Source organism: Lonchura striata, chromosome 3, assembly GCF_050655825.1.
Source record: "Lonchura striata isolate lonStrDom1 chromosome 3, ASM5065582v1, whole genome shotgun sequence".
Taxonomy (NCBI): domain Eukaryota; kingdom Metazoa; phylum Chordata; class Aves; order Passeriformes; family Estrildidae; genus Lonchura; species Lonchura striata.
The window spans coordinates 54,394,148-54,419,115 of record NC_140705.1 but is presented as its reverse complement, the minus strand read 5'-3'; the positions used below and the strand labels follow the sequence as shown (position 1 = coordinate 54,419,115).

Below are 24,968 nucleotides of genomic sequence, written 5' to 3'. Positions count from 1 at the left end.
TGCCGGATGCCCAGCAGTGCTTCTTCTCAGCACACAGAGGGAGAAACAGATGTGGCAGAAGAGAGGGAGGGAGGCCAGATGAAAGGAAAGCAATTTCCCTTCTCTCCCTTTTCTTCAGTCAGTGCTGAATGAAGGGAAAAACCAATCACGTTCACCATACTCATCCTATATTTCCTCTGTCTTCCCCTTTTTAAGATTGCTCAGTCATGTTACTCTGCCATGAACACTGGGAAAACAGTGCCACATCTACTTTATTCTCTTCATTTCAGACACCACCTTCTTACCTCACCCATAGCCAGATCTCCTTGCTTCAGATTTTCTTCATCCTTTCACTACCCATTTCTTCCTTTCCACATTTTCAAGGGGTTATGCCACACCTTTCAGTTGCTACATGCCAAAAGCAGACATCTTTCAAAAGCCTTTGTGACTTTGCACATACATAATGACAACTCCTGAATGATTTTTTGATTTCATGTAGTTTGAGCTCATGCTGTGCTAAATGTTATATTCAGTATATGTTCCAGTCACTCACAAGAGCACACACAAAGAAAGCTGGTGCATGACAGGTGATGTCAGAAGAAAAGTTAAAAAGCAGTGAAGTGAGGGGACTGAGAGAAGCAGGATGCAGAAGATAGTGCTTTTCTCTTTCTCTTGTTTTCTGTCAACAGAACAATTTAAAAAACGCAATTTGTATTTATTGTCCATCTTCACCAATTCATATATTAGAAGTGAGATGTGCTACCTACTTGCTCTTCATATAAAGACATTCTGTACTGGCTAGATGACAAAAATAGTTTCAAAATATAAAATGTTCCTAGTCATTTCCCTAGTGCAAAATTTGTAACATTTACTCTCATACCATGACCTGGGAAAGAAAAACATTTTAAAATAACTGCCAACTCATCTTCTTGAGGCTGTTTTCTAGATTCTTGCACTGTTGGTAGACACATTTATTGTTTAGTTGATGATATAAATTCCCACTTTATTTATGCCTAGACAGCTTCCTGAGAAACAAGAATGGAATATAAACCAGATTAGAAAACTGGACTTTCTAGCCTACAGCTAATGAATTATGTGAATTTAGTTAAAACTGATTTCAGACACAATGTGACAGAAATTTGGCTGTATCTTCTAGAAGAAAGGTTGAAAGTATTTCACTGAGCAAGAAGTCGAGAGCAAGTATTTTATTGTGTAACCAAATTTAGGGCAAACATAATTTTCAGCACAGAATTTAACAGAAACAGCATTCCAGTCAAATTAGCTAGCTTGACTCAGTACACCAAAGGATACAGAGATCAGAATTGCTCCCTCTGATTCAACTTAGATATACTTAACTGAAAGCAAAACCAGATGCTACCAGATCCATACATAAAGTGTGACTTCACTTGGTCATCTTAAAACTACACATCCAACCAACACCCAAATGGAAATCCTTTGTCATCTGTCAACACTGACATCAACAGAATCTCCATTCTTTCTATCTGTCTCTAATGAGCTTTACCATCAACATACACATTCTTACAACATGAAAACCTTCTCATTTCTCACACTAAACTGCACTTGCCAAAAAGGAAAATCAAAATACTCACTTCGGCTACATCTGCTTGCAGAAATGGACTGACAGAATGCTCACAAACAAAATTATACCCGATCACTTATCTCTGTTAGAAAGAAATCTTCATCTACTTGGAGGAATTATTGCTTCATTTTTCTCAACCCCTTCTCTAAAAAGCAGCCAGTTAAATTTCCAAAAGGAAAAACCCCGCAGGAATGCTCCCGCAGCTCCCTCCCCGCGGCGGCGGCAGCCAGCGCCGCGCACAGCCGCGCACTTACTGATCTTCTCCTCCCCTCTGGAGAAGGGAAAGCAGCAGAGCTGGCCCATGGCACCGGCCGCCGCAGCCTCTCCCTCGTCCTCTCTGCTTGCACCTTAAGCAAAACCTGGAAGTCGGGCGGCGGTCCGTGCAAAAACTGCTTATTCCGCCCGGGAAGCGAGCGGGAGATGGGGACCGAGCGGCGGCCCCGCCCCGCCCCGCCCCCGGCACGGCACCACCAGCCCCCGCCCAGCACCAGCCCCAGCCCAAACCCCAGCCCCAGCCCAAACCCCAGCCCCAGCCCAAATCCCAGCCCAAACCCCAGCCCCAGCCCAAACCCCAGCCCCAGCCCAAACCCCAGCCCAAACCCCAGCCCCAGCCCAAACCCCAGCCCAAACCCCAGCCCAAATCCCAGCCCCAGCCCAAACCCCAGCCCCAGCCCAAACCCCAGCCCCAGCCCAAATCCCAACCCCATCCTCAGCCCCAGCCCCAGCGCCAGTCCAGCCCCAGCCCGCGGGGCCGGGGATCACTGGCATCCTGCACCTGTCTCCCTGACATCCAATCTGCTTAAAGAAAGCAAATTCCCTTTCCTTTGCTTAAAGACAGCAAAATCCTTCTTTGCTTAAAGACAGCAAATTCCTCCCTTTCCCGTCCTGATGTTACGGGAGGGATGGGCGCTAGAAAATCCAGGCGGCCGTCTGGCCACCCTAAATACGGCACCGGCCAGTGGGGCTGAGTGTCCCTGCCATCACTGCTCCCCTCCGCCCCACGGCCGTGTGCTGAGAAACGGGAGAAAATATTGTTAAGGACCTCTTATGTCAATATATATTAGTATTTATAGTTAATTTATGGACTCTCTTTCTTTCCCCCAATAAGGACAAATGAAGTTACAAGACTAAGGAAGGAAGCTGCTCAAGCATCTGGAGAAGCGGCACAGCAGCCCTAGCCTGAGATGCTGAGAAACAAACTGGGATTATGGCTCTGGGTGTGGTGGGGATTTGCCACCGACTTCAGAAGGAATAGAGCCGACCACCTTCACTCCAGGTTACTAGTTCTTTCTCAACGTGGTGTGTTACTGCAAGCATGGGTGATGAAGGTCACCTGGTGGGTGTATTAAGCTTAGGATTTTCTAAGGTAATAAAATACTAACAAAATGCAACCTCAGTGATTAAAGATAAAAAAGAATCAAAGGAAGTCCTACAAGGATTAGTATTAGTCCTAACATTACTCAACACAGTCATTATTGACTTGGAAGTAAACAAATGATAAAGCACCTAAGAGTGAAAGTTTGGCATACACCGTGAAAAAGGATAGTAAATGAGCACAGCCTGTACAGCTTTGGCAAACTGAGTCTATTCTGCCAAGTCAGTAAAAACAAATGATATGACACACATTTTGTTTAAGTATTCTTCCACTCACCAGAACCAAAACCACCCAGTTTTCTATTTATTTTGTCTTGTGATTCCTTTAATTTAGAGGAATCAAACATTGTTGGGGTGCTCATGCTCTTGAATATCAAAGCAACTTTGCAGGATAAGTCTATGTGAATATCCCAGTTTTTGCTGCAATTAGCTGTCAGCACAAGCTGTTCTGTTAAACAACAAGGAATGTACATGACATGTGGCTGAGAGGTAGCTCTCTGGTGTCCAATGAACTCGTATTGAAGACTGACCCATGGTCAGCCACTCATAATGGCAAAACTCCCTGATGCTCTGTGGCTCTTAAAACCCAAGCTCATACTGCAATTTTTCCTTCATTGTGGGAATTAATAAAATATCTCTCTCTTCTCTCTAGATGTGTATTTCTGCCAAAATACAGATATTTAATATTTCAAGATTTCTACATTTGATTAATTTACCAGAAACCTGGCAAAAAAGTTTATGTTGTAAAAGTTTTAAAGTTGATGTTGTAATGGGCAGATAGCATACATACATACACATAAGCAAAACACGATCCCACAGATCTATCATTTGGCTTATAATAAAGGAATGCATTCCATTCCATTTTCCAAAGAGTTCCATTTTCTTCTCTATAGCTGGCACAGTGCTGTATTTTGGATTTAGGATGAGAACAATGCTGGTAACACACTGATGTTTAAGTTGTTGCTGAGCAGTGTTCACTCTCAGTCAAGGACTTTTCAGTTTCCTATGCTCTGCCAGCGAGCAGGTACACAAGAAGCTGGGAGGGAGTGCAGCCAGGGGAGCTGACCTGAACTGGCCAAAGAGATATTGCAGACTGTAGAATGTTGTAACCTGTATCTGAAGCAGGGGGAGTTAGCTGGGAGGCGCCAATAGCTGCTTGGGGACAGGCTGATAACTCATTTATCATGGGTTTTATTATTCTCCTTTTGTATTATTATTATTTATTATTATTATTATCATCATCATCAACAATAACTTTATTTCCATTATTAAACTGTTCCTATCTCAACCCACAGCTTTTAATTTTTTTTTTTTTTTGTTTCTTCTCCCCACCTCACCATGGCTGGGGGTGGACAGGAAGTGAGTGTGGTACTTAGTTGCTGCTGTTAAACCACAACACAATTTCCTGTCCAGGAGATCCAGAAAAACCATGGTGCTTCATTGAGAGATCATCCATGTATACTTGAAAGAACAGCCTTTCGTTACTGCAGACAATTTGCTTTTGCAAGTAATTTTTTCTACATTCAAAAAGTAAAAATAAATCAGAAGAAACCAAATCCACAATTACTTTTCATTTAAAGACCTTATCTTGCATCTAAAATCTCCTCTGGTGACACCTGCAGTCACTGACACTTGAACACCATTACAGACCGCCTGTGACAGCAATGGTTCTTAACATTTGATATTAATATGAAGAATGCTAAAGCATGCAAGCTTCTTCTCATCATATTGATGAAATAAAACATAAGGCTTTTTTATTATTCTTGTTTATATTATAAAGATTAATATGAGCAAAGAATCCAGTTACCACACAGGTGAAGGTATTAATTCTGCTACTATTAATTTACACTTTTAAAATGTTCTAGTTCATATTACATGCTTTCCATAAAGCCAATAATTTAACCAGTGGCAGAAGTTCTTCACAAAAATGCCTACTACTTCACATTCAAACTACTATTTTATTCAATAAATTATATGTTTGTTTTCCCAAAAGTTAGAATCTCAGACTGGAAAATCCTTTGAATATTTATTATTTTTTACAGAGATAAGTCAGCTTATCTCAGAAGAACAAGTGTAATATATTTAACATATTTGTAAAGCATGGTTTTTCATAAAATTGGACAATTAGAATTGTCTTTAAGTGACATAATATTAAAAAAAACTAAATGTATAAGGTTGGTAGGTGACAATTTTTATTCTTTTCCATTACTACTATATTATTAACAATAATTAGATCATCTACTGCTTCAAGAATTATTATCTTCCAGTAGAAGAAATAAAAAATGAGGACAGTATACAAGTTTTTAAAGTAACTATAACAACTTTTACATTCTATAGTCAATGAAATTCCTTTGAGCTGTGTAGTTGCCTCAAGGGAGGAGATCCTGTCAGCCTAACCCAGAGCAAAAGGAAAAGAACATGACCCATATTCTACAACATAAATGAATTAAACATGAATACTAGAGGGCATAAGTAAAGACAGCCATCTAAGCATGGAGAAAGTATTTCTTAGAGTGTATTTCTAAGAGTATCTTCCAGTCAGCTCAGGATCAAACCAAGAACACAGACAACATTTTAGGCAAACCCCCCAAATATTCTCAACCAAAAAAACCTTAAAAAATAGAAAAAGCCCAAACAATCAAAAACATCCAAGTAACAAAACAAACATTAACATACAATTTTCAGTTTTATGTAAGCATAATCTCCTTCTATAGACACTATCTATAGTGCCTAAATGAATACAGAGCTCCTGGTGCTCTCATCTTTCCACAAGTATGTTTAACCAAAAAGTATGAGAAGCACCAAGTCCTCTTGTACTTTAACCCAAAATTTCTTCTGTCAAAATATGCAATAACCACAGTTCTTACCAATCACTTTTTAAGCAGTCCTGGCAATCCATGGATGTCAGGATAACAATAATCTATTCAGCAATTCTGGAATAGTCACAATCAGTGATAAACCACTTTCATCCATCTCTAAGCCATCTTTCAGCCAAAACTAACAAAATACAAAAGCATGAATGTGGGTAAAAGAAAGAAACAGAGGATTCAAGGAGGGCCCTGGCCTTTTAACACTAACTCCATCATTCTACAGGCATTCTAACTTCCAGGATGAGGGTAGGGACCATCAAGTCCATTGAAACCTCCAGAGCTGGGTAGGGTCCATCTTAAATATTTTAAATATGATATTAAATAACAAAAGTGGCTCTGATCACATATTCAGTGCTTTGATAGCTCAAGGCCTACCATTTGTTCTGTTTGGACAGCTCTTGAAATTTTGGTGAGGTATACAAAGTACATTTTTGACAGAAGTTACATCAGAGCAGCAAAGCTTTCAACTGTATCAGGCACATGTGACTGGATATAGAATTATGATAATTTTAGCCACATGAGGCCTAAACAGCCAAAGCATTATTAAAAATGAATAGGCCCCAAAAGATACTGGTATATATATTGTTGGGAGGCAGAGAAAATGAAGGACACCTTAGCATTGAAACAGAGGGGTAAAATTTTGCCAGGTAAGGAATGGCAAGATACCATCCTTTATCAAGGATGGCTGTTCAGATTAGCCAAAACAAAGTGGTTGAAACAAAACCAGTAAACAGAATTATCTGCCTCCCTGAGTAGAAATTATGGTTTTGAATCTTGAAAAGTCTCTCTCCTTACAGCAGATAAAGACTAAGAGAAACTAAAATGTATTTGTTTTAAGCAGAGGCAATTTCAGCCTTCTTAATGCTCCTGAATACTGTTCAGCTGATCAGAAGGAACCTAGCTTTTTTTAGATGATGCTTGTGGTGCAAATTATGTAAAAAGTGGGTGAGGAGGAAAAGCTGATCTGCATTTCAATTTAAAAGTATTTCTGCACTCAGAACCTAAGCTGTTCCCAAGCCTATCTATAAAACACACATACACACACACAGAGTGCAGAAGGCAGTATATCACTGTAAGTTTTGTTTTGGGAGCATGGACCAAATCAAAATTACAATCCCCATTTAGAAGAAAAAACAGGGATAAATAAATGATCTGTTGGACTTGCCAATATGCAAACATTTTCCTGTGTTTGACAGTGCAGACTATGCTCCCACTTCTTTCTGATACTTGGTTTGTAATGCATTGTATAATTCTAACAATTTTTCAATTGTGTCTTTCTGAAAACACTTCCAATTCTACTTTTTTGAGAAAACACTTAAATGATGAGCCTAAATTAAATTTAATGTATGTTATTTTCTTTCAATAGATTAAGAATATTCCTAGAAATATTAAAAACAAAAAGAAGATAATGAGTTGGCACTTGCATTATAAAATATGAGTGCATATTTTAGCTATGCTTTTTAAAACCACATTAAAATCCTCCAGGGAACTCTCACCACTAACATGTGTTTTACAACACTGCCTTCTAGAGAGAGAATCTTGCTCCTACTCACTGCAAATCGCTATTCCTGTGAGTTCCATTTCTGGAACACACTGTATCTTTCAGGAAAGGCTGGGATGCCAGCTACCAATGAGCCTGCCTTCTATTTTTAGTGGAACCTGAGGGCAAGGCTCAGGACCAAATCTGCAAACTGTACAGTTGTTACCCTCAGGAACGCATTCAGAGCTACGTTTAGAATAAGCCATACAGCACTTCTGGGAGCAAACCACAAACATATCATGGCACCTTCCTCTGCAGAGTGGATGTGACCACCTATAGTGTGTACATCTCAAGGTAGCCCATCTATTCCTGAAGTGATTTGGCCTCACTGAGAGGATGTGTATGAGAGGAACTTTCATACTGGCTTGCCAGTACAAGAATGCATTCCCTTTGACATATAAAGACTTGTAGATGAGTCCCATGACAATGACAACGTGAAAAACCAGGGCAAGGTCCTCCGCACACTTCAGGATCTCACCAAGGCTCAGTTTACAAGCCTAAGCCTCTGAGACCTCCTAAACATTAATTGCATTCAATATTCAGTTAGTTCCTGCCGTTTCTGTGGAAAAGAAAGATTATATACAAACATGAGGACCAGAAACTGAAGGATACATTCCTTATTGTGAGGGAAACGCCCTTTAAAATCCTGACTCTCTTAATGCAAATTATTAAATGCCACGTGTGCAAAAATTTGTAATAAAAGTCAAGGGGGCATTTTTGGTACTTACATGCTTTTTCCTTCTGAAATAAAGAAACTGAACAGCTGAGATAATAAGGCTTGAAAGGAGTTCTGTTCCTAGTATGCAGTCTCTCAATTCTATGAAGTGGTCACTGGCTACAGACAGCTATTATTGTCCAATGATGGTTTACTGAAAGTTAAACTGACTGTGAGGGCACCAAAGAAATTTTAAGGAGAATATAAAAGATTCCTCTTGTTTTCAAACTATTTACTCTAGCAAAATAATGATAGGTGGTTTTCCTATGTGTATAAAAATTAAACAAGAATAAGATGTGGCAGTTGCAAGGGTCTAATGACTATGTTCTGACATCTACATTGCTAAATCTTAATTTCCAACAAATTATCACTATGCAGTTTGCCTTGTTTTAAGACGACTTTGCTTTTTTCTCCAAATGTTGTTTTGAATATTTTATTTTCCTGATTACATATAGTGTTTCTGAATTATTATTTTTAAGAACTGGGAAACCCTGCTACCAAGAAAAAGAAGTTATAGATCTGTTGTTGTACATCTTTCTCTTGTTCTCCATTCAAACATGACAAATTTTTATATTTAAAATAAAATGCCTTATGCACACAGCACAGTGAGATATATTTTGCAATGAGCATATATTTTTGATCACATAATGTTAAAATTTTCTTTCTGAAATGCTGTGTTGTGCATAGACTAGAAGAACAACTCCTGTTAAAAAACCTGAAATGAGTTCTCCACTAAGAACAAGCAAATTGCATACACTTTTTTTCAAAAGGAAAAAAAAGAAATTACAATTAATTGTGACTACTAATATTCTTTGCCATCAAAGACTGTCATGAAAGTCACTGAAATGCACTGACACTGTACCGCAGTTCTGTGTATCCAATTTGCTCACTGACCGCAGTCAGTATTTTATTGCAGATGTGTTGCTCTTCATTACCATTCTTTACTAAAATTATTCTCAGGTCTGGAATACTTAAATACATAAATAATTCACTGAATGTGCCCAAAATTTAGCTGGAATAAGGTTACACAGGAAGGTCCTTATTGCAGTCCCCTTCTCACTCCTGTTGCAACACTCCTATTGCAGCTTTTCCCTACATCTGGCACTCCAGTGCCCATTTGTTAATTTTCTGAGAAATTACGAAGTTCCTTTTCCCCTGCTTTTAAAACTGCTGGCAAGAACACAAGTCAAGACAGTATTAATATTTAAGGTGGTCCTTTCTGTAAAAGTTTTCATTTATTTTAGAAGTACTTGATGGTAGAACTGCAGAAGGTTCCTTAAATATGTACATCTACAGTCTGAAGAAAAACTAAATGTTGAATAGATATCTGCCCTATGCTATTTGAAATTCTGGAAATCAGTAGTAAAAGGTTTTTTCCCTGACTTTCTAGTGAGAACAAATACCCTGTATTTTATGTAATTCTTCAACATTTTGCCATATTATTCCTGAATGCCAGTGAAAATGAGGTATTTCGTACTGTGCATTAAAATACAGTACTTAGCATTAAAATACAGAAATGCAGGGACCAATACTGATTATTATGCATTACAGCTATGTTTTTGGGGCTGTATCAAAGGCTTTTAATGATTGATGGGCGGGTGGGGGAAAGGAAAGTAGTATAAAGTCACTAAAGGAATCCATGTACAACTTGTATTTAAAAATCACAATTAATAAGGAAGGTTTTGATGTCATCAGTTAGATTGCATGTTAATATGGTTTACTGAAATGTGTTCATGTGCTACCTTTTGCTTTAGTAAACTGTACATGGAACACAGCATAACCAATCTCTTTGGTCAGATTATAAAGAAAATAAATAATCTGAAAGAAAAGAATTCATTATTTCCTTTGAAATTGCACATTTTACTTCAAAACCTTTCAGAAAATGAATTTCTAGATTTGAATAAATTCTTAAATAAAACCTTTTCTTCCACAGCCAACAGGCCTTCCACAGCCAACATGGCCTTCAAAAAGATAAGCCACAGTGGAAAGGTCTGTAAAAGGAGCAAGGAGGAAGAATGATGCTCTGACTAATGATCATGTTCAGTCCTAATCAATCCTCAATTTTAAGAGATTGACTGCCATGTACACACAAAATCGGCAAGAAGTCAGGCCAAAGTCAATGCCCAGAGAATTCTAGTTTCCTACATGCCAATGAGATGAGAAAGCAGCTCAGTCTCCCAAGCAATTAATTCTCCCCCAGTGCTCATGTTTTGGCCACTGGCAGCAGGCAAAATATTCCCATCTCACACTTGTACCACACATCTGTGAGATTCCTTCTGGAATATCATCTTTTTGGGCTATCTAAACCCATTCACCTCAGCAAAGGGCTCGCTATCTTGAGTTGCACATAAAAACCAAGTACGGATCCTTGAGGCCACCCTCTTGTTTGAATTGTCTTATCTGATTAATGTGCAGCACCATGGCTTTCATCTGACATGCACAATGTCACTTAAAGCAGTACATGCCAGATGAAGCTCAAATCTATGTTCAGCTAAAACTGATAAACAAAGAACAATCTTTTGCAGACAACAAATGCACTAAACTGTTATGCTCTCTTCTGAGTATACCAGTTAAAATAAAAATTATTTCAGGAAAACTTTACTCTCACTCCCTCCTAAAAAGACAAAAGATTGGAAATTGGAAAATATTTCAGGATCTAGCTCACATATTCTTGAATATTGTGAACATTTAGTCCAGCAATCATTTACTGACTGCACTTTTAAAAAGCTGTTTATTTCCTTTTGCATTTTTCTTAACACTGTTTAAATTTACACTATGAAAGGAAATGGGAAAAGACCATGGAATTTGAAATGTTCATCTCAAAAACAGGCACAAAAAATGCATTCATTATTAATATATCTTTGCAGTAAGCGTAGTGAATAATCTGCATTTATCACTTCCAGTTGACCCCTCAGCATATGGTTTACCAACACATCACAAACACACCAACGGATTGAAAGCTGGGTAAATGTTGCTGTAATTTTAACTAAAAGGCATTACACTGCCATGACTGCCTATGTGTGAATCTACCAGATTTATCATCACAAAGAGAAGTGCCAGATAAACTCTGCTAAAGGATCAGGACAGGCAGTAACACTGACTCATTTCTTACGCTATTCTCCTCCAAGATTTTCTTGAAACCAAAGCAGGAAACTCGTTCTAAATGGAAAGAAAAGGATAACTGGGAATGCCAGCCAGCTTTTGCTTTCTCAGATGACTGTGAACTCATTTTGGTTACTCATGCACAGAGTCTTGTTATTCCTTTCATACATTCTTCTCTAAACTCCCTAAGCAACAAAAAACTCAAGTCCTGTCCTAAAGTTAAAAGACACTTAATCTAGAACCCAGCCATTATTTTGCTACAGATCAACAGCCTCCTAATTTTGTTTTAAACAAATAGTTCTGCCAGTTTTTCACTGGCCTCCAATTACAGATGAGAAAAAATATTGGAGTTCACTAAAATAATGTATATGTAATTATAGGACTTACCCAAGAGACTCAGACATTAACAGAATATGCTTACAGATTTAAAATTAAAATATATGCATTTTTAAATAAATTGATACATTTCTTTGTAGTTCACATAAGATTACTGACAACAATTAATCTGAATGTTATGCATACTTGGAAGAAGTAAATTGTAAAGAAAGAAGAAGTGAAGCAAAGATTATGCATTGTGATTTTCTACCACATCTCTATAAAAAGATATAAAAGTGATACCTACGTAATATAAGATCTGGAACACTGAAAGTGCATAATTTCAAAGTTCTAGAAAACAATGAAGTCCAAACAGCTAGGAACAATTTACAATTTACTAGAAGGTTCTCAAAAATAAGCCAGTTAGGACTACAGCTTGAAGAACTTCCTGTATCTTCACCTGGAAATACGTTCATTGCCTTCCAATCTCAGTATTTAAGATTTATAAATATGAAGGGTGTTACGGAATTTTAGTTTCATATATGAACACCTATTACCTATTTGTACAAAAATTGTGCCATTTTAAGAAAAATATTTTAATTCTTAAAAAGGAATTTAAGAATTGGGAGACTGAGATACTTGTATTAACTGAGTAAAATGTAATTAACTGAGTAGGCATTCCTGCATATTTCTATACTCCAAGGACACAGTGGTATTTATAAAGGTCATAAAAAAGGCAATGTAATTCTGCATTTGCTCTGTGAACAAGAGGATACAAATCAACTCAGTGAAATAACAAATTCTTTCTTTTTACCTCGATGTATTGAAAGGTACTTCTTTACAAAATTTACTTGTGTAAGCAAGTATTAGATGAAATAAACAGTTTTTTTGTTTGGTGTCATTCTGATTATTTCCATAAAATTTCAGTGTAGTGTACAACTCCTTGAGAAGGGAAACAGACATTGTTTTCATCCTTAGCAATGACAAATATTTTGGGAGAGAGGAGAAATCACTGGTAATACCATCAGTATCTGTTCCGATTTTTAAATTGCCATTTTGTACTAATTGATAAAATAGGATTTATCTATGTATTTTAATTATGATGTTAAACATGAATTTTTAAAGTGCTAAGGAACCTTTTATGTAAGAATGCAAAAGCTAGCATAGCTTGAAAAATAAGCTCACATACAAAACATAACAACATGCAACATTCAAAAAATATGCGCCTTTAAATGTACATGCATGTATGAGATTCTCTGAACTGTCTCCAAAGAAAAGGCACATTTCAATGAAACATGTACTAACAATAGTACATGTTTCATCTACTGTGCAACTGGAAGGAAGCAGCTTGGATATATGTCAAGGTACCATACAAGTCCCATAGACAAAGGCTGTCCAAACCCACACATATTCAATGCTTTTCTGCTGTGCTTTTTTTAACCTCCTCCATGTGAACAAACATCACCCACTGCTATGTCTGAATTGATTACAGGGATTTCAGCAAGAAAAGAGCTGCTTAAAAGCAGTGTTTTGCATCACCTTACTGTAAGCATGCATGCATGTGCACTATATGCCAACATGCAAACATACACAGAGGGATATAAATATAATATGTATGTATATACATATGTATGTACGTATGAATCCTATATATCTATAATTTGTTTCTAATGAAAACCAAAAAAAGACAAGCACCAAACTGAGCATTTAGCCAGCAGTCATGCATCCGCATCCAGAAACTGAATAAACCCCACATATTCTCCTGTTGTCCAGTAGCAGAAATAGTCATGTTCAGAACTGGCTCTATTTGAACAGCCTGGGCTTAGGATCCAGAAACTGGACACTCCCTTTTCTAAATCAGTCACAAGATTAAGAGTTCAGTGAGTATTTTAGCACTGGGCTTGTGACCTCTGTAAGACTAGACACTGCAGGAAATAATCACAGCATAACAGTCTGATTTGGGGCAGTAGTGGGGCTCATTCTTTGGCTCTGTGATGTCTGAATTCTCTGCTGCTCTGGTGAAGCTCCTTGAAGAACACTGGTGCATCATTAAGCTTCCATGCTAAGCTGCCATTTGTGGCTATGCTAGTCTTTGGGAGCTTGGATTTCCCCAAGCTGAGAGAAGAAAACGTCCCAATGTCCAGTTTCATTTTCAAGTAAACTATGTATGGAAAAAGTACTTCCTCTCTAAAATAAAATGTGGAACCTGATTTAAGTACCATTGTATCATAAGCAGAGCTTTTGGATCCCAGTTGGGTGAGATGCCTAACTCAAAAATCAAAGTAAGACAAAGAGGTGCTGATGCCTGGCTTGATCAATGAAGCATACAGTTCAGCCTTTCTTGACTCTACTCTGGGATACTGGACTCCATACAACTGGAAATGGAGGCATCTCATTCTGGGCCTAATTCATAGATAGTAATCTAAAACCATTTTTTGACTTCTACATTTTATTTATACACAAGCATATGAAACAATTCCCTCCTTTAATACAAAACAGAAAAAATGTTCAATATACACCTATGAAAATATACAGAACTTTTCATAATACACCTATAAAATACACTTTTTACCCATGTAGATATCATGCATTCAGTATGTGCTGTATTTCATAATGCAAGAGACTGTGGGCCAACAATGTGGACCAAAATTTGTTTGGGAAAACAGCTCTTAAAAGAGAGTCTGAAGATTTGTAAATTTCTTATTGTATTTGCCCTACTAGAATAAAGTTATTAATATAACTGCACTGACAGATCATTACACTTGAATTTGCACAAATGTAAATTTATATTGAAAAAATGTATACATGTGACAAAACACAAACCCTTACAGATTGTTCCACTATATTAAATAAAGCATAAAGAAAAAAGTATTCAAATAAAAATTCAACAGTCAGAATAGCTACTACTACTATAAGAGAAACTTATCAGGTGTATACAGCTGACTAATTCCATGTATTTGTGCAACACAATTCATTTAGACAAGATCCTCCTCTAAACAAAAGGGATGCTAAATACTTCTAATATACTCAAACAATCAAAAAATTTTTGTACTTAGCTATTGCATTCTACTTTATAATTCTCACCTTTAAAATCTACTAGCACAAACCAATATTCTCCCTAGATAATTTTCTTTTCCTTGGAATGCCATTAGGTGAGCCTTACCACCTAAGATGTACTACTTAAGTCCCAAACAGATAAAGAAGTGAAGAAAAGGACTGAAAGTAAGTGGAGAGTTTAAAACTGAAAGTACAGATAACAGCAAGAAAGAACTAAATCTTTAAAACTTTAGTTCTTGATCCTCATAAGCACCTGGATTAACACAACATTGTTGAAGCTGTTCATATAAGCCAATAAAAGGCACCATGATACAGAAAATAAGTAAAAATACAGATGATTCTTTATCTGGGAAAAATTTGTAATAATTCGCAAATAACTAGGGCATTAAGGTTTACACATCTGTATTTCAAATTATAGATTTGGTTTGCTCTGAAATGCATAGGGTTTTATGCCTATATAGAAAGAGTTGTACTATAGTATTTTCAATATCCATTTGGAGACATAGCATACCTTCATGTGTTTTGTGTTCTCAGAAATTAAGCAAAGCTATCCCAACACTGGAGATAGCCACTAAGTGCATTCAAACCAATCCAAGTAATGAATTATGAATAAAGTTAAACCAGATATTTTTGTCTGGGAATAAAAATTAAAAAGAGAAGCTCTGACTAGTTAACTGCAAGTCAGCTGGAAAAAGACAGTATAACCATAATCTGGATTGTGGATGATATGTTATTTGAGATACTGTATACATCAGGAAAGGAAACTACAATGTATAGAAAGCTGAATTTACCAATAATAAAGGTAATAAAGAATTTAACATAATCATCTGAAAGAGTACATCCCATGCAAAATAATGATTGCTTTTACTTGCTTTAATGTGAAAATAATATTTCTAATATTAAAGATACACAAACAAATCCTCCTTTCTTTCAGACATAGTGTAACAACATAATCAAGTGATGAAAAATTTTAACATCCAGTATGTTTTGTGTCTGCAGAATGATAGGAATGGGGAAGAAAAACTATAGAGCTTGCCTGCATTTGAAAGATAAGACAGATTAGCATTGCCTGGGAATTTTAAAGTACTAAGAGCTGTTTCTGAATAATTCCATATGTGAACACTCTTATTTTGGAATAAGAGAGTGCTTTGTTCCTGTTCAGCTTGACCCACTTTCCAAAAGCATTTAATTAGGAGCATTTATATGTGTAAAAAAAGGCTTTTGTTTGTTCTCTTGATTAAACCAATAAAGTTCAGTATCTAAGGTTTCTGATTCAAAACATCTTAAATATTAAAAAAAAAAAAAAAAAAAAAAAAAAAAGCTAGGCAGCCTAGGTATTAAAATTCATTAGTGCCATTTTCACTGCTTCTCTAAATAAATGATTTAAAAGGCAAAAGGTTTTTCAAACAGTCAGCAATTACTTTCTGGTGAAATCCCTAGGCTATGGATGGCTACTCAGAATTCCATAAGTCAAATCTGCTCTTTGCAAAACATGAAGTAACAGCAGAGATTTTTAAAAGTATAGGTCAACTATAATGTCTTACGACTTCAGAAAGTAAACTATTTACCTAAAGTAAAGCCACACAGTCTAGAGAGGACACAGTGCTGTACCAATAGCTGAACCAAATCCAGGTGAATAGAAATCTGTGCTGCCAGCTGAAACTGTCAAGCTCCGTACTCTGGCTCAGTACCACATATGCCCAGATATTTGCTCAGAATGCAAGCAGTGTGAACCCACACTGTCTCAGAAAATAAAGAGAAGGCATGTTTAGAAAGTTAAAAAATTGGAAGCTTACCTTCAGATGTCTGTAAGTATGTCTGGTAAGTATGAGTATGTTTGCATGTTCAACCTATGCGTGGGTACCACAGCTTTGGCCATGAAAACCTCCTGAGCTGCTGGTACAGAAATTAGTACATAGCTAAAGATTATAGCATCAGCCTAGAGGTGGGCACCCACACTTGAGAAGCACTAAGAAAAGCTGCATTTAGCATTGTCATCTCCACGTGATCTCAAGTTCTCCCTGCCACTTCCATAGCATAAGTGAGTGAGGTACATCAAACACTGGAGTAATACCACATAGCTTATGCCATGGGTGGTTAGCACATTCAGTCCTGCAATGGAGCAGGTAAGGAATTGCCACTAGCATGAAAGACAGTGTAAAAACCCCACAACCTCTGGTATGTGTGGGGCAGGGGGATTATGTGCAATGCTGGACTGTCCCTGGGTGGATGGCTGACAAAACAGGGACCACACACAGACTCAGATATACTTCACTAAGAAGAAATGAAAACTCTTCACAAATGTAATGGAGCAACAAGTTTGTGAATTGCATGTTACACCCTCCCAGAAAAGTCTTTACTGCTTGAGTGACATCTCCAACCTTTTGTATCCAACATATCTGCCTAACTGTCCTATAAACAGAGAGGAGATTCAGGTCTCTTAGCTGTCATCAAATATTAATGCAGATCTTAAATATCTTCATTTAAAAAACAGAAGATCGCATACTACGTATTCAGCAGGTACTGTGACGACACTCTCTTTTGTGTTCAAGAACAGATTAAAACAAAGTAACTTGGCAGACTGTTGTTAAAACAATGATATTATGTCGTAGCCTGTGGTTGATGTAATCTTTCTCTTACATTCTACTGCTTCCATGAGAAACAGCACATTATGGCTTTGTTGGAAACAAGAAATGACACTACAAGCCACATTAACAATGCAACTTTAAAATCTATCACATTTTATCTTGAAATTATTTTCACTTAAAGAATGCACATTTAAAAATACTAGCGGCCTCGAAAATATTTTATGCACAGTCAGAATATGAAACCTATTGTTTCTATCCTAAAAACATCCATTTTCATAAATTGCTGAGTATTGTTGTGAAAGAGAAATGCAACTTGTGGTATTACTCAAAACAAGCCCTTTTTCCCAACACCTAAATTTTTATGTCAGCATTTGTCATAATCCCTGAGGTACAGACCTCTACTGAGCTGCAACCGTATCTTATTTAGAATACTCATAAGGATTAGGTAGGAAGCCTACAGACTCTGGAACCATGCTGCACACTGGGTAAGAGTTCTACACTAACCAGAAACACCTAAAAAATGGTGATATTTGAGCAGTGGAAAACTGGTTGTCCTTTCATTCCAGGTCCTTCAAACTACTGAAAAAGACTTCTCAGAAATTGCAGAAAGAGTGAAATTTGATTATGGTAAATCAAACATACCTTTTATTTGATGTCAACACTATACAAGTAATATGTATCAACAAAAGCACCTTGCTAGCTAGAAAAAATTTAAAAATATAAATTATCTTCTACTGATCCATTCAGTGAAAAAATATTATACATTTACTGATCCATTCAATAAAGAATATTACACCTAAGTGGTCTGTTTACTTTTTTGCAATTAAGGTATATTGAAATCAATGCTTTACACATTTTCAATGTATTTTTAATATATTAAATTTAGAAATAAATTAGTTGTTTGAACACCAAAGTCTGCTGAGGAAAATATCTTTAAAGCATAAGTACTTAAGACACTAAAAATCTGCTGGATGTTATTAAATTGTATTTTTATAGCACACTATGTTCTGTTATGAAAAATCAATTCTGCTTTTTTAACATACTCAACTGAATTTTCAGCTATGAATCACAATCTTACTGACATCAAATAAGACTTTGTGCTCTCCTGTTAGATTTAGTTCATCAGTTTTATCCCATTCTTTGCACATATTTTTAAAACCATTTTAGTAAATCTTATTTTGACTTATTTTCACCTACTGATAACAGCTCTGGCATAAAAACACATCACTACTTCAAATACTCTTGTTGAAAAACAAAGGAAATAAGTCTTTTGAACAGAATTGCATTGTGATATTTTGAAAGAGTGTAGCAAAAACGATCCTGTACAATAAAGTAAATCTCATAATCAAGTACAAAAAATAAATCTCACTATCATAGAAAGTGATGAGGTTTTTTCTTGTTTTCAGTACTAGGAGATGAATTATTGAATTCTAAACATCATGTTCCTGTCTTTGAAGCTCCCTTTCACTGTCTCATGAAGAATTTGTCATGCATTTGCCAACATTAAAGCTCAAATATTAGCATCTGCCTCAGAACAATGAAATATTACTTTGAAATGAAAACTTTAATTTTCCAACCATATTGGTTACCTCCCTCTTAACTAGCTTCTTCTCCTTATCCTGACACAGTAAGTATCCATACAGCTTTTAGGCTGCAACTGATATTACAAAACAAATATAAAAATGCTATCTCATTATGAAAAATGCGATACTAATGATTGATAGCAGAAAATTACCAAATACAGATGCAAGTGCCCAGTGTAGCAAGATGAGATAAATTGCTAGACCCCATTCATCAAGTTCTAATGCAGAAGTAGTGAAAAGGAATCAATGGGGCACCACTCTGCTGTCATTAGGAAAATATCTGATGTGTGTAAGAAACCTCTGGATCACAACTTTCTAGTTAGCATCCATAAAGAGCATGGCTTCTAGGTTAATAACCAATATGTTAATTTTTCTCTGCCATGTTTAAGAGAACCATTTTTTTATAAGTCAATATTCTACCACATGACTCAGCTGAGAAACAGTGCTTTAGGGAAAGACTTTACTGATTAGCATGCAATACCTGCTGCTTTTTATTTAGGCAAATACTTATTCAGCACCCTGCATACACAGGACTGCAGCAGTTCTGGATAAACTCAACACAAACAGTGATTTATTTATTAATTCCAAATGTTAAGAAACAGCCTCTGGGAAACCACCCAAGACATTTTTATCCAGAAGCACTATGTCTACCATATAATTAATTAAAATTTGGTAGAAGTGCCACAGATATGCATGAATCTCAAAAACAGTTAATCAAAACCTAATAGGTTGGAAAAAGTAGAAGCTAGGCTACAAATAGACTGTCAATAAAAGAAAATTAAGTGAAAGAAACAAGCCTAAGGGAATTTTGAAATTGCAAAGAGGAAAGAAGGGCAAATAACATGTAAAACTAAAGAATGCATCATTATTTACAAAAAGGGATTCACTGTCATGCAACTATAAAACCCTTTCAGACACTGTCATGCAACTACAAAAACCTTTCAGACAAACTGGCAAAACTTCATATTGCATACTTTATTATATATATTTCATACTGTATTTGAAACATCTTCATCCTTGATGATGAAGGTGAAATGCTACTGTATTTTTTGCTTGACACTGTAAGTGCATTTTTATCAAGAGCAGACTTATTCAACTATCAATTGATTTTCATTTCCTTTATTTTCAGTCTTCTGTTTCTTCTCAGTATTATTCAGAGTTCATAGAGTGACACTATCATGTCTATTTTCTGTTTCAGGTACAGATGAGTCTTTCTTCTGTTCTTTCTTCTGTAATTCTTTTTTCCCTGTGGGTATTCCCAAACCTATTGCTGACAAACTTATTTTCAGTCTGGAGGGCTCATATGAAACTTATTATCAGAAGTATCTTACTCTTTGTTTGAGACATGGGTGTTGAGCAGCTGCCATTGTACAGCTAGAATTGTAATGTGGAAGCATAAACTGCACCACGAAAGCCCAATTAATTTTATTAAAGGAACAAAAATGTTACTTAAAAGGTTTTAATAGCCTAACACCAGCAATTGGCAAGAATTAACTTTTTTTATAACATGTTATGCGCACAATGTTATTGATCTCTCTCAGAAATAAAGACTGCAAATATAATGCAAATTTTTGCTATTTTGTTGAAGACTTGTATCTTTATATATACACATATGTGTAATTAGCAAGCATGTCAATTAACAAATATTAACAACTGTTCACGCAGTGTATCTTATGCTCAGAGCTTGGCTATCACACTTTTTAGATCCTGACTTAGACACTCCATTTAGGATCAGAAGAATGACTTTCTACAGGTGTTTCCCATCTCAGAGAGACTGCAGAATGACCTTGGTGACAAGGTTAGAACTGGACACCAAACTTGTACATAAATCCACTGAAAAGCAAATTGATCCACCAGTGTTCTGCTACTTTAAAAGGCATCTCATTGAGTTATTACTTGACCAGAAAGAAGCATTACCTTTTACCATATGATTATGCCTTTATGCAGATAAACCAGATATTTGTAGTCTGATATTTTATTTTCCATATTGCTACTGCTAGATTGCAAGGATTAAGGGGGACTGTAAGAGTTCTTTAAACGTCCAGGTTGGTCCACATTCCAGAAATATGAATTTTGGCTGTGCAGAAAGTAACAGTAATCTGCTGGGTGGTTTCCACCCAGCAACACACTTCTTGCAGTTTCTCTTCCTCAGAGATAGCATGAGGGAAGTCTGATGTATAAGCTTCTTACAAGCCACTCAGAAGAAACATCACAGAAAACAGGTTGGCATGTGATAACTTTCTTTAATATGTATCATATAATTTTACATTATAATACTACAAACAAATTTTTTTTGAAACAAGTCTACAAAAATCTTCATTAATGGATCCTGAAAATATTTCAGAGAGATACTTAATGCTAAAGTTATATTTGACATAAGATTTACATAATGCTCCTCCTGACAGTCAGAGGATCTATTGAACATCTTTACCACAATATCAAAAACTGACCAATCATTTAGGTGAAAGAGCATATATTGAAAAGCTCAACTCATTCCAGCATTCACTCATCTTCTTTGGAATTTGAGGTGGCATACAACAGCTGCCATGAGGTGGGTGGTCCATAGAAGGGCACTTTGTTGCCTTGCTATTCTGTTTGCTTTAAACAGCAGACTGAACTCTGAAGATGAAGTTTCAAAATTACCTTCACTACCACACCAATTTTTAATTCCTGAACATATACCCTGTGGGGCTAGCACACAGATAGAGAAAGTTTTTGGTGCAGTTGTAGGCTCTGCTGAAGTTAATGGATGCTGCTCTGTAACATCCTGTCAAAGCCTGATTACCCACAGTGTATAATGATGCAGTTCAGCAAGTACTGTATTTCTGCCTTTTATTCATATCAATCTCTTTTGGTTCCCCTATTTTTAAACAGACTTTTAAATAAATGTGTAACTGATATGTGCTGTGACACTTATTAGCCACAGAATCATAGAATACGCTGAGCTGGAAGGGACCCATCAGGACCATCAAGTCCAACTCCTGGCCCTGCACAGAACACCCCAAGAGTCACACCATGTGCCTGAGAGCAGTGTCCAAACGCTTCTTGAACTCTGTCAGGCTGTGACCACTTCCCTGGGGAGCCTGTTCCAGTGCCCAACCACCCTCTGGGTAAAGAACCTTTTCCTGATCCAACCTAAACATCTCTCACCTCAGCTTTATGCCTTTTCCTCGAGTTCTGTCACCAGTCACCAGAGAGAAGAGATCAGTACCTACCCCTCTGCTTCCCTTCACAAGGAAGTTGTAACTGCAGTGGGGTCTCCCCTCCGTCTCCTCTTCTCCAGGCTGAATAGACAAAGTGACCTGAGCTGCTCCTCACATGGCTGCCTCTAAAGGCCCTTCACCATCTTTATTGCACCCCTTTGGACACTCTCTAATACTTTAATGTCTTTTTTATATTGTTTTTTATATTATATTTATATTATATTTTATATTTTATAATGTCTATTTTATTTTGTCTTCAGATCTTTTCATCTTATTAAATGCAAAACACTCAACTCTGACCAAACTCTAGGTAACAAGTAAATTCTGTTTCTGTAATTTCTGTGTGCTTCAAGGAAAAGATAAGTGCTTGAATACATGTACAGGTAGGAAGAACTAGACCTGGATACAGTACTTTGTCTCTATTAAGTAGTTTTCAAAATTCACTATTTTTGATGTATTAATAGAACTACATTACCTCCCCTGTTTTAATGCCCTAGCTATGTATAATTACTCAAAAACCCATCCAAATCACATTTTAAAACACATCAAAAGAAATTTTTTCAGAATTCTTTAAAATACAATTTCTTCTTCCCTGAAATTACAAAATAACTAATTTAAACTCCATCCCAATATGTTTTCCTTTACTTGTTGGTTTTAAATAAATATATATTAACATGTACAAAACCAAGAAATTAAATGCACATATTTCACTAAGATGCATCTAAATCCATATAGAACTGAAAAAATGGGAATAACAGTGCCCTTTCTTAATCTAATATCAGTGAAGAACATCCATTCTCTCTATTGCTAGAGAAAGTCAGATGTAATGCTCATGTAAAAATAATTCAAAGCAGAGTTCTGTTTGGCCTGTGAAAATGACACATAAATTCTTTATGCATGGTCATACTGGGATTGAATTAAAGCCAAACAAGCATCTGATTCTTGCTTTGAATACTGGTTGATTGACTGCTGTTGTAAACCATTTAATGGGACTCACATTCAAAACATTGCTGAAAAACTGTCTCATTTTAGCAATCTGAGACGTCAGTAACAGGACAAGTTCAAGAAGACAGATTTAAATAAATGTTTGGGAAAAATATATCTACCAAATATACTACTTAGTGGATTCTTTTTTTGTAATTAGTTATATACCAAATTCCTTAATCATATTCCAGAATAGCCTGAAAAATATTTGTAAATAGCAGAGTCTCAATTTCACCCAAATCAAAAATTTTATACCATTCTAAATGATGTTGTAATTTTTCTTTCTCAGTCATTTGGATGCATATAAATAATATTTAAACGCATAAACATTTACAGAAGACATATATATAGTTACAAACACAAAGATAAACATAACTATGAGACATACATAGCCCACGGTAATAAATGTGATAAGACAGATACATACATAAATAAATATGTATAAATGTATCTCATATTGATTTTGACTGATCTGGATTTTGCAATCGTTTTGCCACATCCTATACTTTTTTCCTCTGTACTGATTTTGATATTTTTGGTAATGATTTAGCCAAGCTAAATAAAGGTGACCCTAAGCACAAACAAAACATTACCAGCAGCTAGAATGTGAGAGGTGCCTGGCATGCTTAAGTATTTAATTTAAATCCTCAGAAGAATCCTCAAGACTAGTAAGCACTTCCAGCAGCAATGCTGCAGCACAAAGAAGTCACCACAAGGGAGAAACCAAATCGTCGCCAAAGCCCTACATGTAGTCCTGAAACCAGCACTAATTTTTAACAGTGGTATTTCTGTTCAGACAAAGCCTGAAGACATAATTCTGATTTCTAGCACTGTAATAACCTAGCAAGGTGTCTGTACAATGTTTAAAGTCTAATTCTGAAGACTTATTATCAAATCTGTGGTACCACTGCAATTCTCTCTGTACATGAATGTAGTACATGAAAGTAAGGTCACATCTCTGCCATACCAGAGACATTTCACTTAGCTTTAATCATCTATAAGCACTGTGTCTAATCTGACTTAGTCACACAGCCTGTCTTTAAAGTCAACAGAGAGATGAGCAGCTCCAGGGAGTGATACATCTCACTTATCTTAAACACTCATTTTAGGATGAAAAATGGAATGGGATTGTGGAGATGGATAATTGAACATAAACTTTAGCTGTCAGAGAGAACCACTGCACAGAGTTCCTGCAGAGCCAAGGATGAGGGAGAGATTTCTGTCAGACTCCATAGATCTTACAAGAATCAACTAACACACTCCAGAAAAAATGGCTTTTTGCACATATAACTCAGATATGTAACTGACGAGAAGAAAATTATTATGTACTTACCAAAAACAATGGAGGACTCACAGTAGTAGTAACCATTTGGCTGCTTTTTTTTCAACATGGAGCAAAGATCAAAGCGGTGCAAGATCTCATCTCCAAAATAATGGTTTTTGAAATCATCATACAGACTAGAGTCAATTTTTTTCACCTTTAAAAAGAAACATAAAATTCGGTTAGGCATTCTACTTGGACACTTTATTTTCATATTTAATTCCTATAGTTTTCATTTTAACCGTAAATAGTTAGTATGGAAAACTACTTCAAGATGCAAAAAAAAATATAGAAATAATCATATTCCAAATCTTCCGTTTTAGGGAAGAACTGTCTATTGCAGAAAATAACAATAAAATAAAAGTGTCATTAGTCCTCCTTTCTGCCACTTTCTTTTCAGTCTTGCGGGGAACAAATAGACATACATAATGCTACAACTGCTTTAACTTCCAATGGTTTGCAACAGTGTTCATGGAACATGGAACTGGAAATTATTCTTGCTGTCATCACTGGGCATGCTGCTACAAGGAACAATCTCAAATGGTCATAAAGGGCAGTTTTCTGAGTCATTAAAATCAGCCCACAGGAAAAAAATGGTTGTATTTTACTAGCACTAGACTTCTTTTATTTCAGTAAATCTAAAAACTTTCTGGGATTTACAATATTGGACTCATTAGCAGTTTTGCATATATGAAGCAGAATATAATAAATATTCTATGAGGCTATTTTCAGAAAAC

The 24,968-nt window shown here is 36.3% G+C and overlaps 1 protein-coding gene across 3 annotated transcripts in view; it reads right to left on the bottom strand.

The window, feature by feature from the left end:
- AKAP7 (A-kinase anchoring protein 7) overlaps window positions 1-24,968 on the bottom strand; it is an 82,401-nt gene that overhangs the window by 24,240 nt on the left and 33,193 nt on the right. For all 3 annotated transcript variants that reach the window (XM_021540700.4, XM_021540701.4, XM_085575177.1), the window contains exon 7: window positions 24,244-24,388. In XM_021540700.4, the coding sequence (XP_021396375.4) occupies window positions 24,244-24,388 (145 nt within the window). The remainder of the gene's footprint in view (window positions 1-24,243; window positions 24,389-24,968) is intronic.